The 21,358-nt window shown below is 47.8% G+C and overlaps 1 protein-coding gene across 1 annotated transcript in view; it reads left to right on the forward strand.

Moving 5' to 3' along the window:
- The first annotated feature begins 412 nt into the window (after positions 1-412).
- LOC141201645 (uncharacterized) overlaps positions 413-21,358 on the forward strand; it is a 36,418-nt gene continuing 15,472 nt past the window's right edge. Inside the window, exons 1-6 of the mRNA XM_073663669.1 lie at positions 413-474; positions 4,322-4,456; positions 4,586-4,765; positions 4,856-4,979; positions 5,063-5,160; positions 5,359-5,449. Of these exons, the coding sequence (XP_073519770.1) occupies positions 4,379-4,456; positions 4,586-4,765; positions 4,856-4,979; positions 5,063-5,160; positions 5,359-5,449 (571 nt within the window). The 5' untranslated portion in view covers positions 413-474; positions 4,322-4,378. The remainder of the gene's footprint in view (positions 475-4,321; positions 4,457-4,585; positions 4,766-4,855; positions 4,980-5,062; positions 5,161-5,358; positions 5,450-21,358) is intronic.

Here is a 21,358-nt window from a genome sequence, read left to right on the forward strand (position 1 = left end):
TGGTGTCTCCGCCCGAACATGGGAGTATACAGCGGTATACAGCGTACACACACAACTCCATATATACACCGCTCTGTACACACACGGCTCCATACACACACGATCTGTACACACGCGGCTCTGCTCCGTACACCTCATACACACGCGGCTCCGCTCCGTACGCCTCGTACACACGCGGCTCTGCTCCGTACGCCTCGTACACACGCGGCTCTGCTCCGTACGCCTCGTACACACGCGGCTCCGCTCCGTGCACCTCGTACACACGCGGCTCTGCTACATCCACACTGTAAACCCCTCCTGACCCCACACATAAACTTCAGCTCATCCAGCACCATGACAACCAGCACAGCAGAGTCCTGCATCCACTGAGGCCCCTGATCATGTGACCCCCTGACTCCTCCCCTCCTGTGACCTCATCACAGGTCCTGTGCGCACAGAGCAGCCATATATGTGGTGGCGGCTCTGCAGGTGGAGGTATGTGGAGACCCCATTACTGGGCGCAGGGGGCATTAACCCCTTCAGCACGGAGATTCTTTTGGGGTCTCTGTGTGGTGTGAACAGTGAGGTAACAGCTGTGGACAGAATGCGGCTTAGCTGGTTCCCGTCCACATTAGATCCATTCAGACGACTGCAGGATGAAGGACAGAAGCCCAGAGAAGTCTATCAGGCACCCCCATTACTAAACCAGTAAACTAAAAGAAAGAAAACACCCAAAAATATTTTTTTTGAAAACAACTCCCCGACAGACAACAGAGGAATAAAGTTCAGAGAAGAAGCTTCATAGAAAGACATTAAAGTTACAGACGTCATTTAACTCTTTGGGAGAAAGTGATTCCAGGGAGTAAATCCAGAACACGTCTCTGTAGAAGTTTACTGCGTTGTGATTGTGAATCCGCTGCGGTCGTTTCTTCTAACACCGACCATCGGAGATCAAAACTTTTATCACCATCTCCGGGAAATGTCTGGCCACGGTGGTCTCCCCAAACTTCTGCTCTTCTTCATTCTTTTCTTGCAGCGGCCGCAGTGGATTTCATCCTAGACTCATAGAGCCGAACAGAGGAGTGTTGTTTCTTCAGTCTGATTGTAATTGATCGTGACGTTTGTCCAATGTCCACTTTAAAGAATTTGTCCACTACTTTATATGAACCCCCCAACGTACCCCCCCCCGGGGCCCAGAAATGTTTCTGTAAATACCTTGCGGTGCCTTTTCTGCCTCCTTGCGGCACTACCGCTGGCCACTCAGAGGCATCACGTGACCCGTCACTGATGTCACATCAAGTGAGACTAACATCAGTGACGCGCTCCTCGCGGTGGATGCTGGGCTGTGGGCGGGGTTACCCCGTGCATCACACCCAGCATCCCCCGCTCGCTTTCCCAGTGAATGAGGAGAGGAAGAGCGTGCGGTGGATGCCGGGTGTGACGTGCTGGGTAACCCACGCCACAGCCCAGCGTCCACCGTGAAACGTAGAAGTGAGTACCACCTTCTGCAGCCGGAACTTGACGTGACATGAGCGGATGTCAGAGCTGGCTGCAGCCAGGGGTCACGTGATGCCTGTGAGCGGCCAGTGATAGCGCCACTCACAGGCAGAAAAGGCACCACAAAGTATTGAGAAACACTTATGGGCCCCGGGGGAATACATTGGGGGATCATATAAAGTAGTGGACAACCCCTTTAACACAAGGGCACTTTACCGAGTAAATCACAACAGAAATGTAGCAGGTAAAATTCACCAATATCCACAGGTGTCCCATCTAATTTGTGGGAAAACTATCATCTTTAATAATCCTCCAACAGTTCTTGAATGACAAACGCGGAAAAGTGCCCTTTTATGGATTTGAAAGAAAGTCTGTTTAGACACTTTAGCTTAATAATAAAATGGTTAGAAAGCGATTTATCCTGAAGATTCACAAATTGTGGGGTGGTTTTAAAAATGTTATGTTTAGGGTGTTTTTGTGAATGAATCATGTATTGCTCCCATAGTACAGTGCCCCTTTCTTGGCCCCCACACACAGTATACTGTTCCCCTAGTACCGCCATCCACCCACACACTGTATAATGTTCCCACAGTACCTCCATCCCCAATTTTATTTTTTGGGGGTGTTTTTCATATAATATATGGAAACCTACATGAAAATGCTAAAAAATTCCTATCCTATCCAGAGAAAAAAAATACATTGTATATGGAGAATTTGGCATCAAATACCTCTTGTGTTGGTGTTCTTACAAACAAGCTTTTATAATGTCTCAAACTTCTGTGTGTGAATAAGACATGAGATCTAACGTGTTAGAAGATGACAGTCCGGGGAAGACGGGAAACATTCATATAGACGGCCGGTAGTGATCTAGTGGGTGACAGGACTCTGGCCAAATATGTTTCTAGAGCCGTAGTTGAAGATCAAAATGTCATCCTCATCATGAAGTAGTTATTTCTCATGTCACGTGTAATGAATATCTCCTGCAGTATTGTTAATGCCGATTCCAGTGTCGATAAATGAGACGAGAATTAGCAATAAGGAAGATGAGTCTATGAGAAACGTGTTCAGCTACAGACTCCAAGGAAGAAACTGCTTGTTGTCTGTGGCCTAAAATATACAGTGCCTACAAGTAGTATTCAACCCCCTGCAGATTTAGCTGGTTGACACATGCGGAATTAACTTGGCATTGTGACATTTGTACTGTAGATCAGCCTGGAAGTGGGAAATGCACTGCAGCAAATTTTTTTTTTTTTTTTTTTTTTTAAAACGTTAAAAGTTAATTCAGAGTGTCATTTATTATTCAACCCCTCAAACCACAAGAATTCTGTTTGGTCCCCCAAAAGTATTAAGAAGTAGTTCAGGCACCAAGAATAATGAGCTTCACATGTGTGGATTAAAGATCTCTTTTGCCAGCCTTTTCTGACTATTTAAGACCCTCCCCAAACTTGTGAACAGCACTCAGACATGGTCAACATGGGAAAGACAAAGGAGCAATCCAAGGCCATCAGAGACAAGATCGTGGAGGGTCACAAGGCTGGCAAGGGGTACAAAACCCTTTCCAAGGAGTTGGGCCTACCTGTCTCCACTGTTGGGAGCATCATCCCTAAGTGGAAGGCTTATGGAACTACTGTTAGCCTTCCACGGCCAGGACAGCCTTTGAAAGTGTCCTCCCGTGCTGAGGCCAGACTTGTCCGAAGAGTCAAGGCTAACCCAAGGACAACAAGGAAGGAGCTCCGGGAAGATCTCATGGCAGTGGGGACATTGGTTTCAGTCAATACCATAAGTAACGTACTCCACCGCAATGGTCTCCGTTCCAGACGAGCCCGTAAGGTACCTTTACTTTCAAAGCGTCATGTCAAGGCTCGTCTACAGTTTGCTCATGATCACTTGGAGGACTCTGAGACAGACTGGTTCAAGGTTCTGTGGTCTGAGGAGACCAAGATCGAGATCTTTGGTGCCAACCACACACGTGACGTTTGGAGACTGGATGGCACTGCATACGACCCCAAGAATACCATCCCTACAGTCAAGCATGGTGGTGGCAGCATCATGCTGTGGGGCTGTTTCTCTGCCAAGGGGCCTGGCCATCTGGTCCGCATCCATGGGAAGATGGATAGCACAGCCTACCTGGAGATTTTGGCCAAGAACCTCCGCTCCTCCATCAAGGATCTTAAGATGGGTCGTAATTTCATCTTCCAACAAGACAACGACCCAAAGCACACAGCCAAGAAAACCAAGGCCTGGTTCAAGAGGGAAAAAGTCAAGGTGTTGGAGTGGCCTAGTCAGTCTCCTGACCTTAACCCAATTGAAAACTTGTGGAAGGAGCTCAAGAATAAAGTCCACATGAGACACCCAAAGAACCTAGATAACTTGGAGAAGATCTGCATGGAGGAGTGGGCCAAGATAACTCCACAGACCTGTGCCGGCCTGATCAGGTCTTATGAAAGAAGATTATTAGCTGTAATTGCAAACAAGGGTTATTCCACAAAATATTAAACATAGGGGTTGTATAATAATTGACCCACACTTTTATGTTTAAAATTTAAAAAAATTCAACTGAGCAACATAACTTTTTGGTTTGTAAGATTTATGCTTCTGTTCATAAAACCTACTCTCGTTTGCAGTTTGAAGGCTCTAACTTATTTGCATCTTATCAAACCAGCTAAATCTGCAGGGGGTTGAATACTACTTGTAGGCACTGTATAGGTTTTATTACTAGATGTAAAGAAGAAAACTAAATAGTAGAAAATAGTAAATCTCATATGTTTCCCTTATTATCTCCAGTGATTGTATTATTACTCAGGATTTTTATGAATTTACATCGGCTCATGTTCTTCTCATTCAGGTCTCTACAATATCGGATCCCCTAAATAAGAAAATTTTTCTGATTCATTCATTAAGCATGGATATGGACAGGGACAAGATGGCGGAGAGGATATTACGCCTCACCCTAGAGATCCTCTTCCAGCTTACTGGAGAGGTGAGAGATTCTGATGATGTCAGATTACATCATTCTTATCTATGGGAATAACAGATGGACAGAACTGGAGAGGTGAGGACTCTGGAAATGTCTGTAGTGAGATTTATTAATGTGTCTCTCCATAACTAGGGTTACACAGTAGTGAAGAAGACCTCTAGTGAGCGCTGTCAGGACCCTGTGTCTGAGGAATGGAGGAGACCCCTGAGCCCAATCACAGGGCCTCCACCTCACCCCCTGATACATGAGGACATCAATGATCAGAAGATCCTAGAACTCACCTACAAGATGATTGAGCTGCTGACTGGAGAGGTGACACTGCTGGGAATGAGGAATGCTGGGACATTATACAGTAACACTATGAAGGGATCGGGGGGATGACGGTATCATTTTCTGTGTCAGGTTCCTATAAGATGTCAGGATGTCGCTGTCTATTTCTCCATGGAGGAGTGGGAGTATTTAGAAGGACACAAAGATCTGTACAAGGACGTCATGATTGAGGTTCCCCAGCCCCTCACATCACCAGGTAATAGACAGGACTAAATACACACGACCTATAATTATCTGTATTTAAACAATGAATTCAGTCCCTCTATGTGTTTCCTCCAGATCTATCCAGTAAGAGGACAACACCAGAGAGATGTCCCCGTCCTCTTCTTCCACAGGACTGTAAACAAGAAGATCCCAATGTTCCTCAGGATCATCAGGTAGATGGAGAGAAGGTGTCATGAGATCTCCCCTATGATGTGTAGACAGCTGTGAAGGTCTTGTGCTCAGTCTTGTTTTATCCACCAGTATTATATGTTTTATACTTGTGTAATGAGAACAGTGGAGATGGCAGGATTAGAGCTGATCATAGATGGGACTTCTCCATCTGTCTGTGACTCTTACAATATTTGTTTCAGGGTGAAGATCTGACCCATATTAATACTACAGAGACATATGTGAGGGGTGATGAGCGGTGTAAAGAGGATATTCCTACATATGACTACCCAGGTGAGTAGAAACCACTAAATGCAGAGAAGTTACAGATTCATCTCAGATAATAGTGTAGAAAACCGCAGCACTGCTGGAATAGGTGAACAAGTAGGGTCAAAGCCATTCAAATAGCAAATGAATCTTGGCACTCAGACAGGCATAATTTTAATGTATTTAATTGCAGTCCAACACAGATACTATTGTTTTGGTCCTTAAAACCTTCATCAGTGTGTACTGCAGCATAAAGACAAAAAAATTAAAAACTACATATATCAGACAAAAGCATAAAAAGTACCGTATTTTTCGGACTATAAGACTCACCGGACCATAAGACGCACTTAGGTTTTAGAAGAGGAAAATAAAAAAAAAATGTAAGCAAAAAATGTGGCCATGATGCCCTGTTAAGTGGTGGTGAATATTCATTGCCTTTAATAGCGGTCACTCTGAGCGCAGCAGGAGCCGCGCTGCGGCTACAGTGTGCGCGCTATTAGGGAGAATGAATGGTCACTGCTCCCCACGCACACAGTCCCGGCGTGGGGATCAGTGACTATTCAGGCACATAGCGTGACACAGCACTGGAGGAGAGAGGAGGTGAGTATGAAAGTTTATTTTTTTTTTTGTGCCGCGTGAGGGGGATCAGGGGGTGCCAAGCATACCTGGATGAGGGGGCCATACATACAAGGATGAAGGGGGCCATGCATACCGGGATGAGAGAGGCCATACATACAGGGTGCCATACTTACCAGGAGCTGCAGGCACAGTGTGCCGGTTATTAAGGAAAATTTAATATTCACTGCTCCCCACGTCCATGGGCGTGGGGAGCCGTAAATATTAATTTTCTTTAGTAGTGGGCACAATGTAGGCTGCAGAAGGTGGCAGTTGCCTCCTGCGCACCGCTACTCCGCCACTGTCACTTCCCCCACATCCCCCACCACCCACAGCCACAGTATTTTATGTATATCGGACTATAAGACGCACCCCCCCCTCCTCCAAAATTTTAGAGGAAAAAAGTGCGTCTTAAAGTCCGAAAAATATGGTAGTAGAAACAAACTGTCATAAGGTATTTCTGAAATTCATATAATCATCTGAAAATCAATAACATTACAATAGAGAGCTCATAATAATAAGTGTGATCTACTAGACTGCTAGGAATATAGTTAAAGGTGAAAGCAGGAAGGACACAGTGTCTCAGTGGAAAGACAGGATCTAGGGAGACAAACAGCTATAAGAACATCAGCCTCATAGGGAATTATCCAATCGGTACCTGCAGATATATGTAGAAACCTACCCAGTAGTGAGAGCAGGAAGTATGACAGGCGTGAAACGTGGCATCCGCCGCTGGTTCCAAAGGTCGCCATGTCAAGGGAGGAGAAAGCCTAGTATATGTGGTCAGAGGGCGGGACCTAATGTCCCAGGAGACCAATCAGAGTGAACCGCTGGTGTAACGTTCCTGGAAGTGGACTGAAGCGATAGGAGGCGGTGTCTGGATAGCAGTGACATCACCGGAAGTGACGCCGTGTCGAGTGCCGCTATCAATTGCCTGAAGGCATAGGAGGCGTGACTGGAGAAACTGAGGGCGAACGTGCGTTCCACGGTGCAGGACGTGCATGTCAGAGGCTGCGTCCTGCGTTCCACAAGCAAGAAGACTGTGTACTGAGTGGGTAGAGTGCGTTACAGAACAGGGGAGTTTGCGTTCCACTGTGGGATGAGGGATGGACGCCGTGCAGGACTATAGGACAAAAGAATAATAAGCCTGGAAATATCACAGGAGGTGAACAGGTGTAAGTGGATCAGCCTGTGGGCCGTGGAGGATGATGATCAGTGATTAAAATAAGGAGAAGCCGTTCTGCAACATAAAGAATACAAAATAAATACCATGATAATGAGAGAAAATTAATCTCTCTAAAATGACATGCAAATACTGTATCTCAAAACACATACAGTACAGACCAAAAGTTTGGACACACCTTCTCATTTAAAGATTTTTCTGTATTTTCATGACTATGAAAATTGTACATTCACACTGAAGGCATCAAAACTATAAATTAACACATGTGGAATTATATACTTAACAAAAAAGTGTGAAACAACTGAAAATATGTCTTATATTCTAGGTTCTTCAAAGTAGCCACCTTTTGCTTTGATGATTGCTTTGCACACTCTTGGCATTCTCTTGATGAGCTTCAAGAGGTAGTCACCGGAAATGGTTTTCACTTCATAGGTGTGCCCTTTCAGGTTTAATAAGTGGCATTTCTTGCCTTATAAATGGGGTTGGGACCATCAGTTGTGTTGTGCAGAAGTCAGATGGATACACAGCTGATAGTCCTACTGAATAGACTGTTAGAATTTGTATCATGGCAAGAAAAAAGCAGCTAAGTAAAGAAAAACAAGTGGCCATCGCCCAAGCATGCTTGCTGAAAGGGTTAACAGAACATACTCGCTCATCACTAGTTCTAATTTATTAATTTGTCACCAGTAAGAGAAACTATATTCTCTTTTCCATGGTATCACCTATATTCATTGATAATGAACACGTCCACTAGAGGGCGTCTCCTGCTAGTTCGACGTTGTCTCACTGCCAATAGTTCCCATATAATGAGGGACTAACCACGTTACTGGTAGCACAGAGGCTCTGGAAAAGTGAAAATGGCTCCTTGCTCCTCAAAAGAAATTCAGCAAATTCTGCTCTCCCAAATGCAAATGCTCCCCTTCCTTCTGAGCACCACAGTGTGCCCAAACCGCAGTTAGTGTCCATATGTTTGGCATTTGTGTAGCGATGAGAGTCGGCCTAATTAACGGGTGCATGTCTCCAGAAGCATGAGCTAGGCACAATATACAGGCACTACAACGTACTGGCCACTACAACGTACTGGTCACTACAAAGGTAGTTTGCAATTTTCACTCAGCAACATCCACTGCTGCTTGTTTCTGGAAAAAAAAAAATATGGAGTGAAAATCTACACTACACCTGTAGATAAATTCCCAAAGGGGTATATTTTACAAAATGGGGTCACTTGAGTGGGGATTCTGCTCTTCTAGCACTTATGGGCTTTGTATATGGAGTCCTGCTCCGTCCTTCCCGAGTCTCGCTGTGTGGCTAAGCAGTAATGTACAGTCACATATGGGGTATTTCTACATTGAGCAGAAATTGTGGGATACATTTTGGTGCCATTTTTATCCATTTCCCAGTGTGAAAATGCAAAATCTAGGGCTAAAACAAAATTTTAGTGGGAAAAATGTTATTATTTTTTCTTCATTGTCCAATAGTATAAAATTCTGTGACCCCCCATGTGGTGTCAATATGATCACTGCTTCCCTAGATGAATTCATTGAGAGGTTTAGTTTGTAAAATAGGGTTTCTTATGGGGGAGGTTCTATTGTTCTGGCACCTCAGGGGCTCTGCCAATGTGATATGGCACCCTCAAGCCAGTCTAGCAAAATCTGAACTCCAATATGGCACTTTTTCCCTTCTGAGCTTTGCACTGTGCCTCAAAAGTAGTTTTCGTCCACATATGGGGTATCAGCATACTCAGGAGAAATTACGCAACAAATTTTGGGGTCCATTTTATCCTGCTATCCTTGTGAAAATGAAAAAAATTAGGGCTAAAACAACATTTTTGTGGGAAAAATATCTTTTTTTCATTTTCACAGATCAACGTTGTAAAATTCTGTGAAGCACCTGTGGTTTCAAGGTGCTCACCACACATCTAGATAAGTTCCCTGAGCGGTCAGGTTTCCAAAAAGAGGTCACTTGTTTAGGCAAATCAGGTGTTCTCCAAAAGCGACATGACACTCGCAGACCTGAAAGGTCTTGGAATTACTGTTGCAGAAGGTCCTTCAGCTGCTTGGCTCCTGCAGCCTCTGTTCTGTTGGTAAGCTTCCTCTCCTGCTCTTCACCGGTCACATAGATCAGTGCAGAGCAGAAGAATAGACAACAGCTCTTTCTGTGATTGGGGAGGATGCGGTATCCACTTTCTACTCCATCACAGGAAGCCGCCTCTGAACTATAAGACGCACACACTTTTAAACAAGAGTTTTTTTCTTGTTAAAAAATGCATTTTATAGTCCACATAATATGGTAACTAAATTCCTTAAGGGGTATAGTTTCCAAAATGGGTTCACTTGTGGAGGTTTTCCTCTGTTCAGGCACATCAGGGGCTCTCCAAACACGACATGACACCCGCAGACCACTCCATCAAAGAAACGTCATTCCTTCCTTTCTGAGCTGTGTCGTACGCCCAAACAGTAGTTTCTCCCACATATGGGGTATCTGCGTACTCAGGAGAAATTGCAGAAGAAATTGTGTGGTGCAATTTTTCTTGTTACCCTTGTGAAGAAGCAAAATGTGTGGCAAAAAAACATTTTTGTGGGAAAAATTAGATTTTCTGTATTTTCACGGCTCAACATTATAAACTTCTGTGAAGAACATGGGGGTTCAAGGAGCTCACCATACTTCTAGATAAGTTCCTTGAGGGGTCTAAAAATGGTGTTACTTGTAGGGTGTTTCCACTGTTTAGGCACATCAGGGGCTCTCCAATCGCGACATGGTGTCCGCTAATTATTCCAGCAAATTTTACATTTAAAAAGTCAAATGGCGATCCTTTTCTTCGGAGCCCTGCCATGCACCCAAACTGTTGTTTTCCCCCACGTGGAGTATCAGCATGCACAACAAATTTTGGAGGAAGCCTAAAAATTTCCTTCCACATTCCATTAATTCCTGTGAAACACCTGGACTGTTACTAAACTTCTTGAATGTAGTTTTGAGCACCTTGAGGGGTGCAGTTTTTAGAATTTTGTCACTTTTGGGTATTTTCTGTCATATGCATATTGACAAATTACCGAGAGGGTAAAAAAAACCCTGGTTGAGGGGTGTATAAAAAAATCTCTTTTATTACTGCTTTACTAAAATGTGGTAAAGAAGTAAATTAAAACTACACTAGTTTGTCTGTGCCCTTACTCTGATATTAAGTCTCTAGAAACTGTATAGTATTAGAATACATCTGATATCATGAGCTCATTATATTCATTATAGTTTTCCTTTATGTCTGCAGTTCATAGATTAGTTGATCACATTATTTACTAGGACATACACAGGTTCCCTAGTGCTACCGAAAATATATACATAGCCACCCCAACAAGTTTCGCCATGTCTGGCTTCCTCGGGGGGCTGGGGCTATTATTGGCTGGACAGAGCCAGCGCCACCCAGAGCTTGTTCTTCCGACGTCTCTTCCATCACCAGCACTGCTTGCAGAATGAATAAATGGTAATTACTTACCGGTAATTTTTTTTTCCTGAAACCCATGACAGCACCATACAAGAGAGTAGTATCCGCCCCTATTACTGGACAGGAAGCCATGAGCGAAAAATAAAAAGGCAACTCCCACTTCCTCCTTCAATGTGGTTTCCAGGAGTCAAGTAAGAGTCACCCAATTCATCATCATTTTTATTTATACATTCACTCAAGCACATTCTTCATTGTGAGAAGAGAAGACTAAGAACCATCAGCCAAAAGTCAGAGGGAGGGAAAATTAGGGTGCTGTCATGGGTTTCAGGAAAATCAAATTACCGGTGAGTAAATATCGTTTTTCCCTCCGCCATAACAGCACCATACGAGAGACCATAGCAACGGAGTCCTTCAATAGGGAGGGAGCACCCCTGTAGGATCTTACACCTGAAGAAAGATACCCAGAATATCCTAGTTTAACAGATAGTGCTTCAAGATTGAATGATATCTAAAAAATTCACAATCAACATAATGTCTATCGATTTGGAGCTTAAACCAAAAGCGCCAAAAGAGTAAACAGGATTTTTACAACACTCTGTCCTCTTTATCTCCCAGAGAAAGGTCTATATTTAGAGACCTCACTTATATACATGGTTGAATATCTTTTGATTTGATTAGATATTGATTTGATTTGATTTAGATTTGATTAGATATTCTGTTTTCATTAAATCAACTAACCAACAACTGAAGTATATAAGAACTGGTGCTAAGACTCGGCGTGTAATAGAAGCAGAAGTTAATTGATTCAGGGAACCTGGTAACCTTAACTAGGCTTTGACTAGGGTTTCTACCTTAATATTTTTGGCATTTTCAATTGAAGGCCCCACGTAAGGCCAAGATCTGGGCCATAAGAATCTTTTTTAGGGTCAATGATCACATAATCGTTCAAAACTACTCAACTCTATGCTATCAAGAGTAGATAGAGCATCCCAGATTGCCAAAATGGGGATTTCAAAACCAGCAGAAATATTTAGTACTCTATATCCCTTAAGGTGTAACGTTAAGTTCCCCTAAGAAATGTATTTAAGCTGAACGGACACTTATAGTTCGAGATTTCCATCCTGGGGAGTTTCTGGCTACCACAATCTAGCCAAGTACCTAGAAAGGGTAAGACACAAATCTAAGCTATTCCAAAAGAAAAGTCACAATCCACCGTTCATGCAGGGATGATCGTATTTACGCTATTCTCCTATAATAGCATCAATTCAGCAACTTTATAATCCAACCATGGAGATTGTTAGATTAAAGTACTTCAAATGCCAAATAGTTTAGTTTTCAAGCAAAGAAACTAAGTAAACCGAGTGATAACCATCACCTCTGATACACTTTTTTTTTTTTTTCCAAAGCAACTCATTCAGAAAGAGATCTAGATCTCTTATGGTATTGGTCAAATCTCAGATGGTCTTAAGCTAAGGTATTAGCATCCCGTCCCGTTAAACATGTACCATAAGTACGTATCATCCTGTGCTTGAGTAATAATCAGAACGGTCTTACCTCAGTGTGAACGCATTTGTCTTAACTTGCAAAGATGCTTCTCCTTCACCACAGGAGTCTCACGGGTACGGGGACATTTTAACTCATCCACTGATTCCTCCTTTTATAGGTTTATTGCAGCGCTGCCGTCTTATCACTCCCAAGAGCGCACTGACTGAATATTTAACCAACTCGCCACTTAGTTGAGTCTACCAGTTTATGACTTTAATCCCAAGAATACATAGTGTAATATGGCTCCATTGACTTAGTTTCCAATTAGTCCATCTGCACTTCTAACTGGGAGAATACACTGGTCTTGAAATAATTTTACCAGATCCGGTATAATCGTGTCTGTCGGGCAACTCCATTAGGAGGATGGACTGGGATATTTACCGGTTCGTCAGTCCCATAACGGCGAGTCCAACTCCTACCTCCCTTAGTAGGGCAGACCGGTAGTGCTGGCCAACTCAATACAATCAAGTTTATCTTACCATTCCGAATCAGGAGGGTAGATTGAGGCAATGTTTTGTTTATCAACCATCGATACCGGTGAGTCCAGCTCGCACTTCCCTTAGGAAGGCCGATCGGTATAGTGCTGCCTTACTTGGCACAATCAAGTTCATCTTACCATTCCATACCAGGAGGGTAGATTGAGGCAATTGGTGGTCTATCAACCAACTCATACCTCCCTTAAGAGGTCAGACCGGTATAGTGCCGCCCTCTTGGCACGATCAAGTTTCCTATCACTCTAAACCAGGAGGGTAGATTGGGGCAAATGTTGGATTTTCAGCCCCCCACCGGTGAGTACAACTCGCAGCTCCTCCTACCATTTCCTATTTGGTATAGAGAGTTTAATCACTTAACGTCCAAAAGGTCATTCGAAGACTCTAGGTAGGAGTTTTAAGTGGACTTATAGTGGTTTCTTTTAAGCTTAGCGCAGGAGGAGGGGGGGGGACTGAGCTGTAGATGTTTATCAGCCAGTTCATCTAAAGAGATTGAGGCCTCTCATATGATGAGAGGTTGAAAAAGTTGAGCTTGTTTAGCTTAGAAAAACGACTCCTCAGAGGGGATCTCATTTACATCTATAAATATATGTGTGGTCAGTACAAAGGACTAGCACATGACTTATTCCCTCCAATAACCATACGAAGGACCAGGGGCACTCATTACGGGTGGAAGAAAGCCGATTCCAGCACCTAAAATAGGAAAGGGTTGAACTTTATGGACCTAGGTCTTTATTCAACCTATGTTACGTTACTAATGATCCTAGATTGTGAAGATCAACTGGACTTAAATTGTTATTATTCTTTTAGCGCCCCCATTCACACCTTTACCAAGAAGACCACTGGGACACAAATGTTAAATGCAGACTATTTCAATATGCTATCCAAGTATGAGGGATTGACTGAATCTGGACTCAGCAGCTATCCTTTGGACTGTATTTAATAGAATCACCCCAGACCGAGGGCATCGACTAGAAACCTTCCTTACCAATATCAGTAATATTGCTAGTAAAGGGTAGTGAAGCTTTGAGACCTTAGTGAAACAGATCTACAGGCCCCAAGTTGCCTGGCTAATCGGGCAACCCCCTGTGAGGCAGACAGCTGAGGAAAATTCTAGACCTAACGTGGCAGGTTTTTCCACAACTATGAAGCGGTCTGAAAAAACCTTCAGACAGGCCAGCGTTAGACATAAACCCACACCTGAATTGGCATGAGGCCTAGCCCTGAGGCTCAATACGCAAGCCCTGAGGCTCAATACGCAAGCCACGAGGCTCAATACGCAAGCCACGAGCCCTAGCCGTGAGGCTCAATACACAAGCCATGAGGCTCAATACGCAAGCCACGAGGCCTAGCCGTGAGGCTCAATACGCAAGCCCTGAGGCTCAATACGCAAGCCCTGAGGCTCAATACGCAAGCCACGAGGCTCAATACGCAAGCCATCAGGCCTAGCCGTGAGGCTCAATACACAAGCCATGAGGCTCAATACGCAAGCCATGAGGCTCAATACGCAAGCCACGAGGCCTAGCCGTGAGGCTCAATACGCAAGCCATGAGGCCTAGCCGTAAGGCTCAATACGCAAGCCATGAGGCCTAGCCGTGAGGCTCAGTACGCAAGCCATGAGGCCTAGCTGTGAGGCTCAATACGCAAGCCATGAGGCCTAGCCGTGAGGCTCAATACGCAAGCCATGAGGCCTAGCCGTGAGGCTCAATACGCAAGCCATGAGGCCTAGCCGTGAGGCTCAGTACGCAAACCATGAGGCCTAGCCATGAGGCTCAATACGCAAGCCATGAGGCCTAGCCTTGAGGCTCAATACGCAAGCCATGAGGCCTAGCTTTGAGGCTCAATACGCAAGCCATGAGGCCTAGCTTTGAGGCTCAATACGCAAGCCATGAGGCCTAGCCGTGAGGCTCAATACGCAAGCCATGAGGCCTAGCCGTGAGGCTCAATACGCAAGCCATGAGGCCTAGCCGTGAGGCTCAATACGCAAGCCATGAGGCCTAGCCGTGAGGCTTAATACGCAAGCCATGAGGCCTAGTGACTCGCCCCCTGGGCCGTGGGGCACTCGGATCCGGACAATAGGGAAACGGTGGGAGTAGTAGTGGCAACCCGGTTCCGTGGCTCAGGGTGGTCAGGCCAGTGGTAGTCCGTTATGTGCTGTTGATATTATCCGACTACGCCACCCGTGGATTTGCGGTCATTAGGAACCGCCGCTGCAAGGCAGACCGCTGGGGCTGATGATGTATGCAGCTGGGATGGTGTGACTTCCCACGGGAAGAGTGCGGCCCCAGGGCAGTGTAGTGGATGTTGGGAGTGATGGTAGTGAGAGTCCCAGTGCTGATAGTGCTGGAGGAGCAAGGAGCACACAGACAACAGGTTGCAGTTCAGGGTCTTTACTAGAACAGGTAAATTGACCCACAAACAGTCCCGGCTAGGAGGGGACCTGGATGTCTTAGAGCAACGGGGAAATTGGCCCTGGTCAGGGTGAGGGTGTAGGCCTACCGTGCTTTCTGTGCTCCTTCTGGCTATCTCCTCCTTATAGGGTAACAGCCCACGTTTCCGAGCTCTCCGTGTATTCTCGCCTGTATGGCCTGCGACGTGGGTTCCTTTCTGCTCCCAGCCTTGTACGGCTTTGCTGGTCCCTTCTGTTGTGGCAGGGCCTCCAGGCTTCTTAGGCCAAGGAATATACAGTCCCCTGCGAACTGGTTATCTGCTGGGGGATGTGGAATCCTCCCAGCCTCAGACACCAAAGTCTGGTAGATTAAGTCCTCTATCTGCCAAGACAGGCTCACTTCGCCTCTTGTCTCTGGCTTGTGGCTCTCCTCCTGCCACACTTCCTCTTAGGTGCAATACAACTTTCTGTCCCTGCTCTGCTCTGGGACACGTCTCAGTCCTGAGACAGGTCATTCGGTTCTCCCTAACCCTGCCCCCAGTACCAGCTTTTATAGGGGCAGCCAGCTCCCCCTACTGGCCTGAGACAGGAGGCATTGCATGCTAATGTTCCCCTGACTAGAGAACCTCCCCCTTGCTCTCAGACACAGCTTTAATATATTTGTGGCATCCAGGCCAGGGTGACACATTCCCCCCTAGTGAAATTTAGTACTCCGGGACTAAACAATAAACAAAGACAATATGCATAACCATAAAACATTAACAGACAGACGACGCACAGATTGAGTTCTTAAGGTCACAGTGTGGCCTGTGACCGGGTGTCCATATCACCAGCACAACGGGGAGCCTTAACCAGGTGGGGGTCTGTCCTACCCCAAGTCCTTTACAGTCTTAGTTCATTCCTGGGCTAGGCTCCGAACGCAGTCCATACAAGGTCCCGGTTATAAAAAGTCCATAACCTTTGAGTCCTTACGGTAGCTGCAAGAAACTGAAACACAGAATTACCAAATGTAGTGCCGGCGTCCCTGCCCTCTGCTAGGCAGGGACGCTGCTCCTCTCACCGCTCTGCTCCGTGCCCGGCTTCCTCCCCCCGCTCTGCTGTCAGCGCGCGCTCCGTCCCGGCGTCCTCCTCCTGCTCTGCTCTCAGCGCGCGCTCCTTCCCGGCCCCTGTGCTTAGGGTGCGCGCGCGCGCGCTCCCCTCCTCTTAAAGGGGCCGCGCGCGCCGCCCTAAAGAGTCCCCGGCCAATGGCCGGAGGACTTCATCATATATAAGGCACCTCCTCCAAAATGGAGGTGCCCGAGCAATGTTGTTTGCACCTGTGACTCACCTGTGCTTCAGCCCTCAGGTCCCGTTGCCAGTTTCCTGCCAGTTTCCTGCCAGTTTCCTGCTAGTTACCTGTCAGTACCTGCCAGTTACCTGCCTGATTCCTGCCTGAATACTTGTTACCTGTCTGCCAGTCTGAGGTCCGACGGTCTGCCTTACTACTCCTGTCAGTCTGTCTAAAGGACCAGCCTGCCCGCTCACCTGGGAGCGCATATCAGCTACCTGCCTGCTTGCCTGAGGTCCGACGGTCTGCCTTACTACTCCGGTCAGTCTGTCTATGGACCAGCTTGCCCGCTCACCTGGGAGCGCTTCTCCGTTATCTGCCTGCTTGCCAGCCCGGAGGCTCCGTTGTCACGTGCTGTGACCACCAGCTACTCCAGACTCTTGCCCGCTCACCTGGGAGCGCATCTCCGTTACCTGCCTGCTTGCCAGCCCGGAGGTCCCGTTGTCACGTGCGGTGACCATCAGCTATTCCAGAGACTCTTGCCCGCTCACCTGGGAGCGCTTCTCCGTTACCTACCTGCCTGCCAGCCCGGAGGTTCCGCCGTCACGTGCCGTGACCACCTGCTATTCCAGAGACTCTCGCTTGCTCACCTGGGAGCACACATCTACCACCTGCCTGCTAGCCTACCCGGAGGCTCTGCCATCACAGGTCGTACCTACCCCTTACCCAGAGACTGCCCTGATCACTTGCCGTAACTCCCTGTCCGTTCACCCAGAGACTGCCACCCGCTCCCTTACAAGGGCCGCCCCCTTGTATAGTAGCTCAGAGGTTCCGCCTCCCGGACCCGTTACAGTCCGCCTCCCGGACCCGTTACAGTTTGCTCGGGCACCGGAACCCGGTGGCACCCAAGCTCCCTCACTCTCGGACCTCGGTCTTGAACTGTCCCGTCAGAGGTCCCAACAGGAGGCCATCCTGGGTCACCTGCGGAATGTTAATACTCGCCTGAACACTCTGTCTGATCCACCAACAACCTCCGCCAGTGCCATATCTTGCAATCCGGCGGCTCCGCTGCTCACTAATACTATGGTATCCTACCCCGGACCCCGGCTTTCTGCACCTCCTCGCTTCGGAGGCGACCCCGTCCAGGCTCGGGGCTTCTTGAATCAGTGCACCCTGCATTTTGAACTTTTGTCCTACCAGTTTAACTCCGACCGGGCCAAAATTGCCTTCATCATGTCCCATCTCACCGGGGAGGCCCTGGCCTGGCTGAATCCTCTATGGGAGAGAGGAGACCCCCTGGTGTCCAACTTGCCTGCTTTTCTCACGGCTTTCCGGAAAGTCTTCGACGAACCCGGACGGAAGACCTCATCTGCATCATCGTTGCTACGCCTCCGTCAGGGGAGTCTCACCGTGGGCCAATATGCCATACGGTTCCGTACCCTTGCCTCGGAGCTGGCCTGGGATAACGACGCTCTGGTTTCCGTCTTCTGGGAGGGTCTGTCCGGCCGTATTAAAGATGAACTTGCCGGTCGGGACATTCCTACCACTCTCGATGACTTAATAACTCTTGCCACCCGAATTGACCTACGGTTTCAGGAGCGTGCCAAAGAGGTCACCCGTGAGAGAAGGATTCCACGTTTAGCTCCTACTTTCCAGAAACCCGTCATTCCCTCCATCTCTCCCCAGGTACACTCTCCTGAGCCTATGCAGGTCGACCAGACCAAGATGGTCAAAACCCGTCAGGACTCACGCCGTGCCGAGGGGAGCTGCTTCTACTGTGGCAGTAAGGAGCACCGGATCCGTGCCTGCCCGGAGAGGTTGGGAAACGCCTGTGTCTAGGTTCGCTCAGAGAGGTCCACCTAGACAAGAATAAATCCTCTCCATCCCTGCTGTTGTCAGTTTCGATCATCTACGGGGAGAACCGTTATTTCGAACTAGCCCAACTTGACTCTGGAGCAGCCGGGAACCTTATTTCACAGTCCCTGGTTGAGAAATACCGCATCCCCACCAAACCTCTGGCTGTACCCTTGTCTGTCGCTGCCGTGGATGGGGGGCCTCTTACCTCGCCCCATTCAACTCATCACCGAATCCATTACCCTGCAGGTGGGAATGCTGCATTCTGAAAGTATCTCCTTTCATGTTCTGCCTGGACTCTCTCACGCCCTCTTGCTAGGTCTGCCCTGGCTCCAGAGACATGCACCCGTGCTAGACTGGCAAACCGGAGAGGTCCTTCGCTGGGGACAAGACTGTCATAAAACCTGCCTGGTTCCCGTCCATCCCGTCCGTCCCTCTCCTACCCCAGCTAATCTACCTGGACTTCCGATTCCTTATTGGTCTTATGCAGATGTCTTTAATAAAAAGGAGGCAGAGACATTACCACCACATAGACCATACGACTGTCCCATCGATCTGCTACCCGGTACTACTCCTCCCCGTGGGCGTATCTATCCTTTATCCGCTGCTGAGACCCGGTCAATGTCCGAATATATTGAGGAGAATCTGGCCAGAGGATTCATCCGGAAATCTACCTCCCCGGCGGGAGCAGGCTTCTTTTTCGTCAAAAAGAAGAACGGCTCTCTCCGTCCCTGTATAGACTATAGAGGCCTAAACCTGATCACGGTGAAGAATAAGTACCCCCTTCCGCTCATTCCAGAATTATTTGATCGTCTGAGGGGGGCTAGGATCTTCACCAAACTGGACCTTCGTGGGGCGTACAACCTGGTTCGTATTCGTCAGGGGGATGAATGGAAGACGGCATTCAACACCCGGGACGGCCACTATGAATACCTGGTAATGCCCTTTGGTCTCTGTAACGCTCCTGCCGTCTTTCAAGAGTTGGTCAATGACATCTTCCGGGACCTTCTCTACTCCTGCGTAGTGGTGTACCTGGACGACATCTTGGTCTTCTCTCCGGATCTCCAGACTCACCGGAGGGACGTTCGTCAGGTCCTGCTCAGGCTAAGGCAGAACCATCTCTACGCTAAATTTGAGAAGTGCCTCTTTGAGCAGACCTCGCTTCCGTTTCTGGGCTACATTATCTCTCAGACCGGCCTTCAAATGGATCCTGAGAAACTGTCTGCCATCGAGAAATGGCCCCGACCGGAGGGGTTGAAGGCCATTCAGCGTTTCCTGGGCTTCGCCAACTACTACCGCCTCTTCATACCACACTTCTCTTCCCGGACGGCCCCAATTTCTGCGCTCACCCGTAAAGGTACTAATCCCAAAGAGTGGCCACCCGAAGCAGAGGAGGCCTTTCTTTCCCTTAAACAGGCCTTCTCTTCCGCCCCGGTGCTGCATCGCCCAGATGGCAACAAGCAGTTCTTCCTGGAAGTTGACGCCTCCTCCTCTGGAGCCGGAGCGGTACTTACTCAAAAATCATCTTCCGGGAGGATGGTAACTTGTGGCTTCTTCTCTAAACTCTTCTCCTCCTCTGAGCGCAACTATTCCATAGGAGACCGAGAGTTATTGGCCATCAAACTGGCATTGGAGGAGTGGCGTTACCTGCTCGAGGGGGCTCTTCACCCGGTAATAATTTACACTGACCACAAGAACTTGGCTTACCTCCAGCATGCCCAGAGACTTAACCCGCGCCAAGCCCGGTGGTCCTTGTTTTTTGCTCGTTTTGATTTTGTCCTTCATTTTCGCCCGGCTGACAAAAACGTCAAGGCGGATGCCTTGTCTCGATCCTTTCTGGTGTCTGATCTCGAGGAGGATCCGAAACATATCATCGATCCCGCCAGAGTAATGCAGGTGGCTCCCGTGAGTCTAAATCGTCTTCCTCCTGGTAAGACGTTCGTACCAGTACCTGATCGGGAGAAGATTCTACACTGGGGTCATTCGTCTAAACTAGCTGGCCACGCCGGTCAGAAAAAGACCCTCCAGCTTATTACCCGGCACTACTGGTGGCCTAACCTGCACAAGGATGTAATAGACTTTGTTTCTGCCTGTGTGTCCTGCGCCCGCAACAAAGTTCCGAGACACCTGCCGGCCGGCCGCCTCCTACCTCTGCCAGTACCTGCTGCCCCCTGGCAGCATATAGCGATGGACTTCATTACTGATCTGCCCGTCTCTGCCGGTTGTACGGTCATTTGGGTGGTCGCTGACCGCTTCTCCAAGATGGCTCACTTCATTCCACTGCCAGGTCTTCCGTCTGCACCCGAGCTGGCTAAAGACTTTATCCGCCACATCTTCCGTCTTCATGGCCTGCCCCGTCACATCGTGTCGGATCGTGGGGTACAGTTCACTTCCCGTTTCTGGAGAGCCACTTGTAAATTGCTGGACGTCACCCTGGACTTCTCCTCCGCTTACCACCCACAGTCTAATGGTCAAGTGGAGCGGATCAATCAGAACCTGACCAGTTACCTTCGGCACTTCGTTAATGCCCACCATTCTGACTGGGTGGATCTCCTGCCATGGGCCGAATTCTCGTACAACAATCACGAGAGCGAGTCTTCCTCCAAATCCCCGTTTTTTGTAGTCTACGGTCAGCATCCTCGGATCCCGTTTCCCGTCTCCACCTCGGCGGACAATCCGGCTGCGGAATCTCTTGTTAACAAATTTTCCTCCATATGGGAGAGTACCCGGTCCGCACTCCTTCTGTCATCCGAGCGTATGAAAAGACACGCTGACAAAAAACGTCTGGACCCTCCTCAATTCCGCCCTGGGGATAAAGTCTGGCTCTCGTCCAAATATGTCCGGCTCAAGATCCCTTCCTATAAGTTAGGGCCTCGGTTCATCGGCCCACTGGAGGTCATCAGTCAGATCAACCCGGTGGCCTATAAATTGAAACTCCCGGCCAACTTACGGATCCCTAACTCCTTCCATGTGTCTCTCCTCAAACCTGTGGTACTTAACTCTTTTTCCAAGTCTACAGGTACGCCTCCTGCTCCGGTTTCTGCTGAGGACGAGTTTGAGGTAGAGAACATTCTTGCCACCAAAAGGGTAAGAGGAAAGACCTTTTTCCTGGTAGATTGGAAGGGGTTTGGTCCTGAGGAGAGAACGTGGGAGCCC

The sequence above is a fragment of the Phyllobates terribilis genome, unplaced genomic scaffold (assembly GCF_046119375.1).
Source record: "Phyllobates terribilis strain yellow unplaced genomic scaffold, ASM4611937v1 Scaffold_120__1_contigs__length_5212024, whole genome shotgun sequence".
NCBI classification, from domain to species: domain Eukaryota; kingdom Metazoa; phylum Chordata; class Amphibia; order Anura; family Dendrobatidae; genus Phyllobates; species Phyllobates terribilis.